Raw genomic sequence first — 12,112 nt, forward strand, 5'->3', positions numbered from 1 at the left:
TCTGCCAATGATTTTTCTTAAACACTAAATTTAATAAAAATTCAAGAAAAAATTGCTTACCACATTGGCAGATTTTTTTTTTTTCTCTTGCACAAAATCACCCAAAGGTGATACCTTTGGTCCAAAAACTAGACTTATTTTCTTGGGTCGTTTTGCACATCAAGAAAAGAAAAGCATCTTAATTTAAGAATTTTTTCTAAATTCTCACTGAAAACAAGACAAAAATACTCAGAATTTTTTTCTTGAAAATAATTTTTTGCAGTGTATACCTTTTTTGAAAGTTTTACCAACATAAAATAGTAAAAATGATCAGTGAAACTTTAACTTCTCTTCAGGTAGCTTCTGCAAATCTCTGTTAATATGCTAAAATTGCTTTGGTTACTGAGTATCTGGGCTCACATTGCACTGCCAACTGTCCCTTACACCACAAATGACAATTTTCATCACAAGACATCTTTCCCACTACCAAAGCTTTCGAATTGTATTTATAATCACATAGTAAAACATACAAAATTTGGTCACATAAAAACAAATCAATGATGAAAATCACATTTACCAGATGCTTTGATCTTAAAGTGCATTTAAGTTATACATTTATGTATATATATATGTGAGTTTTCGTGTTAAAAAGTTGTGTTTTCTTTACATCTTCATTCCTTAAAGGTGCAGTGTGTAATTTTTAGAAGGACCTCTTGACAGAAATGCAAAATAATATACAAAACTATATTATCAGTGGTGTACAAAGACCTTTTTATAAGGAACCGTTATGTTTTTATTACCTTAGAATGAAATGTTTTTATCTACATACACGAGGGTCCCCTTACGTGGAAGTCGCCATTTTGTGCAGCCATGTTTCTACAGAAGCCCTTAACGGACAAACTTTTTACTAAGTTGTCTCAGACGATGACATCTTTTTCCCGTGGCGGCTACAGTAGCTTCTCTATGCGTTTCAAAAGGGAGGTGTGAGTGGTGGACTGAGCCGTTGGTTGCAATTCACAACCTCACCACTAGATGTCGCTACAATTTACACACTGCACCTTTAATACATAAATCTCAGGTCATAAAGACTTTGTTACTGCAAATCACTGTAATTGAACACTTTAATGCATTTACTGCAAAAAAAAAGTTTTCCTGAAAAAATATCTAAATATCTCTAAATATTTTGATTGTTAAAATAAAATAGATTTACTTGATAAGCAAAAATGTGTAAAACATTACATTTTATAATCAATATATCTTGAAAATTGGTTTTTTTAACTTGTTTTAAGCAATAACTCAATAACTTGAAAACGTACAAGGTAAGAATAATAAACATCATTCAAGATACAAATATGAACACAAGTTTGCTTCTCAAGTAAAATAATCAAACTTTAAAGATGTTTAGATATTTATCTAAAAAAACTAGTTGGAAATACTGCTTTAAAAAGTGTTTTTGAAATGTCACGGACTGTCCTGTACAGTACAAGCATCTTAAAATTCCTTAACAAAACACTCCAGGATAAACCGATGGTGTGAAACCAGGAATCACAGGGAGAAACAAGTACATAACACAAAGTCTGTAAACTATTCAGTGCGCTCAAGCCAAAAACTCTCACAGTCACATGATGCGAAGCTGGCCACATCCCTTCAGGAGGAAGTGTCCGTATCACAGGAATGTACTGTATGCTCTTACTCGAGCTCCTGCATGTCAGATATTGGTCCCGTCCAAATGAAACGTCCTCCAGACTTGATTTACGTCTCAGGGTTGGCTGTGGTCATGATCTTCATGTACTGGGTAAAAATCGTTTCAAAGGCCTCGTCTCTGTGAATCATGGCACCAAAGACTAGCGGCTATGAGAACAAAAAGCAGTTCACCATCATACTTTTCTCATTTACAAACCAGTATCTGTTTAATGATTCTTCGGAAAGCACGATGTTTCATTACCTTTTGTGTTGATGGCGTAGCGATAGAGATGCCCATTCCAGATCCAGGCAAAACTGATAAAACCTTGTACTATAGAAAACGAAAAGCAACAGTTATTGTAAAAGTAGAATACGATAACAAAGGGAAATGTACACTGTGATCTCATTAGCATTTGTAGGTAAAAAATAAATAAAGTGTATGTACCAATACTTATACATATATTATCAATAGACATCCTCTATAAAAAAATTCCACAGAACATTAATAATAATTTTTAAAATATATAAAAGTAAAAAATTGTGAATTCCTTCATTTATAAACCTAAACAGAAAATTGTGACCCGTTCTGTGAAATTAATGCTATAGTCTCATGATCTAATTATGAGATTATACATCAACGTTTGATTTGATCATTGGTTTCACATTGAGTAATGACCTTAGTCAGTGAATATTAAAGATATCAAGGTTATATTTTTACAGCATGCTCTTTACCTTATGTTGAAAATGACTTTATCTGGGTTTTCACGGGCATGGTCATTAACATTTGTATATCTAAAGCAGGGCTGGGTGATACCAACCAAAATTAACATCTCAGTAATTTTGGGATAAATGATGGTAAATATGATAAATATCTGAAATAGGGTTGTATAACGAATAATCACAATTAATCTATTGCAGAATAAAGGTTTTTGTTTACATCATATATTTGGGTGAACTGTGAATAATATTTATGTATATAAATATGCACACATACATTTATAATTTTAAGAAAAAATATATATTTATATATTAAGTATTTATATTTATATATAAAATAAATTATACATGAATATACAAATATATATACACATGTAAAAATGTCTTAAATATTTACATGCATGTGTGTGTATTTATTTATACGAAGTTATTATACACAGTACACACAGACATATATGATGCAAACAAAAACTTTTATTCTGCAATAGATTGATTGCGATTAAAGGTGCAGTGTGTAATTTTTAGAAGGATCTCTTGACAAAAATGCAAAATAATATACAAAACTATATTATCAGGGGTGTACAAAGACCTTTAATAATGAACCGTTATGTGTTTATTACCTTAGAATGAGACCTTTTTATCTACATACAAAGAGAGTCCCCTTACATGGAAGTTGCCATTTTGTGCCGCCATTTTTCTACAGAAGCCCTTAACGGACAATTTTTTTACTAAGTTGTCTCCGACGATGACATGTTTGTCCTGTGGCAGCTACAGTAGCTTCTCTATGCGTTTCAAAAGCAAGGGGTGAGCAGTAGACTACACCATTGGTTGGAATTCGCAACCTTACCACTAGATGCCGCTAAAATGTACACACTGCACCTTTAATCGTTATGCAACCCTAATCTGAAATAAATGAAATACATGTTTACATTCAAGTTAAAGCCTCATGTCACGTGGTATCTCATAAACACATTTATTAAAGCGCCATATGGTGAAAATAATATTTTTCAAACTTCTCTCAAACTTCTTTGGCATGCATAAAAGTGTGGGACCTCAGATGGGCCATCGGAGGCTGAGCTCGACCAGTTTGATGAGTATTTTTTGAATAAAACAATTTGTTTTAATCAGTGGAAAGGTCAAATTTACTAATGCACTGCTGAAGTCTGTGAGTTGAGATACCTTTTGAATATCTGTGATGTCCACCAGCTTGATGACTTTGTTTTTCTTTGAAGACCCTGATCTCGAGCTGGAGCTCTCGAAACACAGGTAGCTAATAGATGGAAAACCATTGATTGAATTAATGGGCAAACACTGGATTGTCGTTGACTCGTTGTATATACTTGTGTAAATAATGACATTAAATGACATTTTTTATCTGAAGACATCTTGCAATGCTCAACTATCAAATGCTACGTACACAACGATAAGTTTCTTACTTCTCAGTGACGTAAAGCATCCCGTTGCGAATGTAGTCAGTGGGCATCTTCCTGTCTCGGTTTATCAGACAGCATCTCCATCCATTCTCACATACTATAATAAAGAGCATTCAAACAAAACGAAATCATTACCATTCCTTACATTTTACAATGATGGATTGGAAAGTCTTTGAATTCTTGTTGATCAGATAGAGAGCGCTCACCAGGTAAAGGTCTTTCGATCTCCGGCAGGTTAAAGATCTCGTGAAATGCTCCTTTCTTTGTGTTGTGTGAACGGCTGCTTTCCTCTTCTCTGGTCACTCCGGCTGGGACGGTGGCTAAACTGCTCCGTGATACAACTGGCTGTATCTAAATACAAACAGGAGGGAGTTTAAATCCACAGCAGCCTTAAGAGAAATCAGCTGACCCTTTCCTGTAATATTAACCTATATATACTATAACAGTAAACATGAAATAGTTAGTGTTTTTAGTAGTTGCAAGTTCATGTGTATGGTTTTTTGAGACATTTGCATATAATAAGTTAGTCAATATTGTAACAGTCTTGAGTGCAGGTTACAGGTCATGCTACTGATTACTGATGCAGATTTCATGATTCAATATTCATTTTTTAGATCCATAGTATTTCCATATAAACTTGCTTCTAATGAACTAATTGACCAATCATTTACATTTTGTACAAGTCAATGATTATTTTTAGTAGAAAAGTGGTAAAAGTATTTCCTCTGTAACTCCTAAAACACAAAGTCATTTATCCAGAATGTAGTTAAGGTGGGAACTCAATTATTTATATTTCTAATAATCTAATACATTATTTATAACTGTACAGAGCCCAAATTATACACCCTCTCTCTCTCTCTCTCTCTCTCTCTCTCTCTCTCTCTCTCTCTCTATGTTGTCTGTGAAAATGGATCTAAAATGGCACATATAACAGCATAATTATACTATATATTGATTTTGATAACAGTTAAGTATATTTCCCCATACCATAATGCAAAAAAATTATTCTGATTACTGTAATGAAGTTTAATAAATGAAGTTATAATCATAGTCATAGTTGGTTTTGTTGTCCCACATATTGTGACCAGACAATAATTTTGTTCACATTACAGAATTTGGTATGTGATTTTTTTCCATGATGGTAATGAGATTTGTAAATGCTTAACTGTCATAAAATAAATACTACAGTAAATAATGTAATGATCCTAAAAATAGGTTAAATTTATTGTATGCAAAATAAAAACCTACAATTTAAACTCATTGTGTCTATTATGATCCATTTGTCCACAGACAAAAGTCATGTCGGGTGTACAGGTGTCTACTATATATATCCAAACACACAGGTAAAGAAAGCTGGTGGTGTCACACACACACACAAGGCGCTGTAAAAAGCACACCAGAATCCCTACCTTCTCACACCCAGACAGCTGAGAGAAAGAGACAACAGATTATGTGCAACTGTTAACAACTTAAAAACTGAAACCCTGAGAGACACCCATCTCACAAATCATGACAAATGTCGGACAAAGCCATTTCTTTTAGATTTATATATTTATTTTATTGAAATATTATTTTTCAAAAAATGTATTTAAAGTCATAAATCACTTAGATGAATTAAGCTCATCTATGCTGCTGCTTTTAAAAGATCTGCCTTAATGGGATCACTTGTTCATAAATCAAACATTGTTCTTTGTATGAAATCCCATGAACGCTAGCTGTAAAATGTTAACTAAAGTTTGGCTCATACTTTCATTTTACAGTGCTTTTATGTCACCTTTTTGTCATTTTTGGAGCTTGACAGACCCCCATTCAGTGTCAATGTACAATATAAAGAACAGAAGTGTGTGAACATTCAACCTAATCTCTTACCCGTCGTGACACGGTAGCATTGTTTCGTTCTTTTAGCTGTGGGTCGGTGGGCAGGCTGTTCCACATGATGTACGGAGTGTCATATTTATCTCTTAGCTTCGGACAGCTCTTAAACAGAAAGTCTATGATAAAGAATTTGATGCCTGCGTAAAGCCCTGTCAAAAAAAGACGTGAACAAAACTGTAAACACTCAGTGATTTTGTTTTAAGGTTTTGTCTTTAAAGGAAAACACCACCGTTTTTCAATATTTTACTATGTTCTTACCTCAACTTAGATGAATTAATACATACCTATCTTTATTCAATGCGTGCACTTAATCTTTGTACAGCACGTCGTGAATTTGTTAGCATTTAGCCTAGCCCCATTCATTCCTTAGGATCCAAACAGGGATGAATTTAGAAGCCACCAAACACTACCATGTTTTCATTTTTAGCAGCTTAAAAAATTACCACGTTTTATTTTGTGCCACCATACTTACTCGTGTAACTACTCATGTAACAGTCAGTCTTTAAATAGCGAAAACATGGAAGTGTTTGGTGGCTTCTAAATTCATCCATGTTTGGATCCTAAGGAATGAATGAGGCTAAGCTAAATGCTAACACATTCACAACGCACTGAACAAAGATTAAGTACACGCATTGAATAAAGATAGGTATGTATTAATTTGTCTAAGTTGAGGTAAGAACATAGTAAAATATTGAAAATGGTGGTGTTTTCCTTTAATATAGCCAGTCAGACCCCCAAACACAGGAGACATATTTAAAGAAGACACATTTTTGTGACTGAAAAACAATACAATGACCTTTCTATGACAAACATATTTTTAGTTTCTTAATTTTACTGCCATTAGATAAGATAAAAGGCTCATAAAAATTCAAATTAATTAGGGCTGCATAACGATTAATCGTGACTAATCGTTTGCATAATAAAAGTTTTGTTTACATCATATATGTATGTATGTATGTGCGTGCGTGTGTGTGTGTGTGTGTGTGTGTGTGTGTGTGTGTGTGTGTGTGTGTGTGTGTGTGTGTGTGTGTGTGTGTGTGTACTGTGTGTGTAATAATTATGTATATACAAATACACACACATGCATGTATAATTTTAAGAAGATTTAAATTTAATTTCTAGATTAAATATTTATATTTAATATAAATTATATATAAATCAAAACAATTTATATACACATGTAAATACTTCTTAAATATCTACACGCATCTGTGATAATTTATAAATCATTATTATACACAGTACACACACACACACACACATATATTATGTAAACAAAAACTTTTATTCTGCAAACGATTAGTCGCGATTAATCGTTATGCAGCCCTAAAATTAATAAAGGTTTGGGTAGATTAGCATAGCATTTTAATGAAACTGTATGGATATTAATAGTAGTTGCACTATGTTTGTGTGTGGAGTGTATTATTTGTTGTGTAAAGTGTTTATGTGTGGGATTATGGGTAATGATCCTCACCAATCATAAAGCCCATTAGCTTGTAGGGCAGGACGCAGGAGGAGATGAAGGCCACCCATAGAGAGATGTACAACTTCTGAGTAATCTCAGGCTGAACCCACATGAACAAACTGACACAGACAAACAGACATACATTTAGTGAATTTCATTATACTGTACAGTATGTGTTGTGGCACAATTCAAAAGAGCTACTTACTTTTTGATTTTCTCCAAAACATCGGACATCTTTCCAAAGAGATTCTGCAGAAAAATGAACACATTAAAGAAACATTATTTTTTCAAATATCATAAAACTTGTTTGACATCAAAAAGCAAAGTAAATGTATAGTTTGAGAATCAATTTGACACCTGCGCTTTTTGTGCAACATCAAGAACTAACTGAAACTTTTCAGACACGGTCAAGTCTTCTTTAGGAGGTTCCTGGAAATCAAAGGAGGAAAACGCTTTTAAAAACACAAAAAAGTAATGTCATGAATTTAAAATATTCCCTTGCAGGAAAAAACACCTACCACAGGTTCTCAAACTTCAGGCACAATACTCCACTGAATTCTCCACCCTCTTTATAAAAACAGAGAAAATGGATCTTAGTTCATTCCTTTATTAAGATTAAATATGTTTCATAACATTCCTACTTTTTTACATATATGCGCGCGCACACACACACACACACACACACACACACACACACACACACACACACACACACACGGACATTTAAGTATACAAGTTGAGTCATAATAAATAAAGTGAAATGACAGAGGGAATAAGTATTAAACACATGAAGAGACCAAGGTGCAAAATGGCATAGAAAGCCAGATCATCACCTGAAATCTGTCAGTATTGAGAGAGAAACCCTGCCCCATATTAGTACTAATTGATATCAGCTGCTTTAGTCCTAATTGATGGCCTATAAAGGCTTCTCATTGCCCATGAGGCACACCAGAAAGACTTCATGATGTGTAAAAGCAAAGAACTCTCAAGATCTTCGTAATCTTATCGTTGAATGGGGGGATGGTTATAGGCGCATTTCCAGAATGCTCTATGTTCCTGTGAGCACTGTGGGGTCTCACTTCACCATAAACCGGCCACAATCAGGTGCTCCACGTAAGATCCCTGTCCGAGGAGTTCAAAGAATAATCAGGAGAGTTCTCCAAGAGCCAAAAACCACTTGGGCAGAACTTCAGGAAGACCTTGCATCAGCAGGTACTGTTGTTTTAAAGAAAACTATAAGCAATGCACTGAACCGCCTTGGCATCCATGAACACACAACACACAAGACTCCATTGCTGAACTAAAAGCATGTTGAGGCTCGGTTAAAGTTTGCGAAAGAGCATTTGGAGAAACCTGTGGATTTTTGGGAGACCGTCAGAACTTTTTGGCAGTCATTCTACACACCATGTTTGGAAAAGAAATGGCACTGCCCACCACCCCAAGAACATCATACCAACAGTTAAGTTTGGGGGTGGAAGCATCGTGGTTTGGGGCTGCTTTCAGCAAGGGGTAGTGGCAGACTTCATATTATTAACGGCAGGATGAATGGAGAAATGTACCGGGACATAAAAATCTGCTGTCATCTAACAGAAAGCTGAAAATGAAAAGAGGGTGGAAAAACACAAGGTCATGGATGACAATAAAGTGGTTCCAAAGAAAGAAAATCAAGTTTCTTGAATGACCCAGTCAATCACCTGACCTTAATCCTATAGAAAATCTATTGAGAGAACCGAAGATCAAAGTTCATAAACCTTCAAGATGTAAAGACCATTTGTGTGGAAGAATGGGCCAGAATTTCTCCTGAGCAATGCAGACGACTGGTCTCTCCATACAAGAAGAAAGGCTGTGTACAAGGCTTTTCTACAAAGTATTAAATAAAGTGTGTTCAATACTTATTCCCTGTGTCATTTCACTTTATTGTGACTCAGCTTGTATACTTGAATGTTCTGATTTCTTTGTATGATTTTAATATTTGGCTTGACAGCTACATCTGGTGGAAATTTTGTGTCAATAGCCCACTTAGAAATCCCCTTATCCCCTTACCAATAAAAATGCTGATGTGTCAAATATATATGGAAGAAAACACATCTCATATAACATAACATAATAATTATATCAAACATGCTGTTTAAAAAGCATACATTTGAATGAAATGTACTTTCAAACTTCAATTATTTTGTTTTATGTGACACCTGATAGTCATAGCATCAAAGACAGAATTGGGTGTCTTACCTGGCGATGAGAAAATTCAATGACAACCTCACAATGGCTAAAAATAAAAACAAAGGAATGGCCCAGCCATGCCACGCTGCGTTCATATAGATCTGTGAGAAAAGACAACATGACAATCACATTCCTATCTTAAAATATCATGTAAAGCATTCACTTATTTTAAAAACATGTCCTTAAAACAATTGCCTGCACAATCCCTATTCAGAAAGGTAACAGGGCTGAAAGTGCTACAGTTTATTTAGCATTATAACAGCATTAAGTTCAATGTCATTATTTTAGATGTTTATTAGATACATTTACTTATATTTCTATATATCATTTTTTTTCACAAATGTCCAATTGTCAGTACTGAATTATTTATTATACAAAGTCATGTTAACAGGGCTGACAATCTAAGCTTTACAAGACAGTTGTACGAAAATAAAGCAGCAAATCAATTTCGTTAAAGGGATAGTTCACTCAAAAATAAAAAATAATGAAAGATATTTTGAGGAATGTTTAAAACCAAACCGATCATGTGCTCCACTTACTTCCATAGTATTCATTTTTGGGCCTCTGATCGGTTTGGTTGCAAACATTCCTCAAAATATCTTCCTTTGTGTTCATCAGAACAAAGAAATGTATCCAGGTTTGTAACAATATGAAAGTGAGTAAATGATGAGAGAATTTTCATTTTTGGGTGAACTATCCCTTTAAAAGGAGGAAATCCAGGTTTGAGATGGAAAACTGACATAAGTACTCACAATGAAGGCAAATGCTGACGTATACACCGAGTGCCAGTTGGATAAGGCGGAAAGATTCCTTAAGAAATTTGTCACAGGTCTGGCACCACGTTCTAGAAAAAAGATTATAAAGATGAAAAACTAAAACAAAAAGAACAAAGTTTGTCAAGTGAATATTCATTTATAACATCAGCAAAAACACAACACCACTTCAACTTACTAAGTCGTCGCATGTTTTCTGTTAATCTGCAACAAACATAACATTTTTTAGTTTGTTTAATATGAGTAAAACACAGACAACATCAGTACTAGATTTTTACATTTCTCCTCTTATGGTGCTTGTCTACGCAAAAATGAATGATTGGTGTGGTGTTGTGGTTGCTAAGATGATCTGAGTGATAGTTAAAGTGTTGATATCCAGTAGTTAGGGTGTTCTGGGTGGTTGCCATAGCATTTCTACTTGGTGCGGGCTAACTGTCCCAAGTCAGAATACTTCACCAACAAATCCCTATGATATTCAGGTCTCGTGATATCCCTTCAATGTCAGTGTAGAGATTTTTAACACCCATTTAATTTATGTAAAACAAGTGGTACTGGACTAGTTACTTTTTCCCTTGCAAGCCAATGACCATACCAATTTCCTCCACAAAACAACCTTTCTTTTTAAAACTAGGTGGACGAAATTCTCCATAGTGAGATCATCCTATCATCAGCCTGTGAGATTGGCGATACACGATTGTATTGGGGGCCAGGGCAATAATTTCCTTATTTATTTATTTGCTGATTTAAAATACCACTGGATTGGTCAAAAATGGGCTTTGGTTTTGCAAATGCAGGCTATGTGAGAATGTTAAGGGAATATTCAATTTTCTTAAAAGAAAAATCCAGATAATTTACTCACCACCATGTCATCCAAAATGTTGATGTCTTTCTTTGTTCAGTCGAGAAGAAATTATGTTTTTTGAGGAAAACATTGCAGGATTCTTCTCATTCTAATGGACTCTAATAGACACCAACAATTAACACCCAACTCAACACTCAACAGTCTCTTCAACGGAGTTTGAAAGGACCCCAAACGATCCCAAACGAGGCATAAGGGTCTTATCTAGCAAAAAGATTGTAATTTTTGACAAGAAAAATAACAAATACACACTTTTAAAGCACAACTTCTCGTCTAGATCCGGTTGTGATGCGCCAGCGTGACCCCAAGCAATACGTCATGACGTCAAGAGGTCACAGAAGACGAACGCGAAACTCCGCCCCAGTGTTTACAAGTGTGTTGAAAGAGGACCGTTCAGACGTTGTTGTATGTCAAATGATATTAATTAATGTCTTTGTGTCAGTTTATTGTTTAAAATGGTCCGCAAATGTGCGTTTTATATATGTAACACGTGACCTCCCTACGTCACTACACATTCACGTTAGGTTGCGCTGGACCGGACCTAGACGAAAAGTTATGGTTTAAAAGAGCAATTTTTTTATTTTTCTGGTCAAAAATGACAAACGTTTTGCTAGATAAGACCCTTATGCCTCGTTTGGGATCATTTATAGTCCTTTGAAACTCCGTTGAAAAAAACTGTTACGTGTTGAGTTAAGTGTTAATTGTTGGTGTCTATTAAAGTCCATTTAAATGAGAAAAATCCTGGAACGTTTTCCTCAAAAAACATAATTTCTTCTGGACTGAACAAAGAAAGACATCTACATTTTGGATGACATGGTGGTGAGTAAATTATCTGGATTTTTCTTTTAAAAAAATGGAATATTCCTTTAATGTGAAACCATGATGATGACAATAATAATAATAATAGCTACATAGAGATATGCATTTTTTTATACATTATTAGCATAAATGTATAGCGTTTGCCAAGCAGGAAGTGCGCTTTACGCTCCCGCTCTGTAGGTGGCAGCATGGCGCTGAGAGATTGGTTTGCCAACAGCAAACACACAAAATCTGATCAATTTTCTTCATAAGACGTCAGTATGTCACCAGCAGTCGTGGGGATTAC

At 34.8% G+C, this 12,112-nt stretch overlaps 1 protein-coding gene across 1 annotated transcript in view; it reads right to left on the reverse strand.

The window, feature by feature from the left end:
* Window positions 1–203: 203 nt before the first annotated feature.
* gramd4a (GRAM domain containing 4a) overlaps window positions 204–12,112 on the reverse strand; it is a 52,806-nt gene continuing 40,897 nt past the window's right edge. The window contains 13 exon segments of the mRNA XM_073866492.1: window positions 204–1,830; window positions 1,925–1,993; window positions 3,559–3,649; window positions 3,816–3,909; window positions 4,019–4,163; window positions 5,682–5,836; window positions 7,162–7,271; window positions 7,358–7,401; window positions 7,510–7,581; window positions 7,671–7,719; window positions 9,385–9,476; window positions 10,128–10,219; window positions 10,327–10,352. Coding sequence (XP_073722593.1) covers window positions 1,732–1,830; window positions 1,925–1,993; window positions 3,559–3,649; window positions 3,816–3,909; window positions 4,019–4,163; window positions 5,682–5,836; window positions 7,162–7,271; window positions 7,358–7,401; window positions 7,510–7,581; window positions 7,671–7,719; window positions 9,385–9,476; window positions 10,128–10,219; window positions 10,327–10,352 — 1,138 coding nt within the window. The 3' untranslated portion in view covers window positions 204–1,731.

Source organism: Misgurnus anguillicaudatus, chromosome 1 (genome assembly GCF_027580225.2).
Source record: "Misgurnus anguillicaudatus chromosome 1, ASM2758022v2, whole genome shotgun sequence".
NCBI classification, from domain to species: Eukaryota; Metazoa; Chordata; class Actinopteri; order Cypriniformes; family Cobitidae; genus Misgurnus; species Misgurnus anguillicaudatus.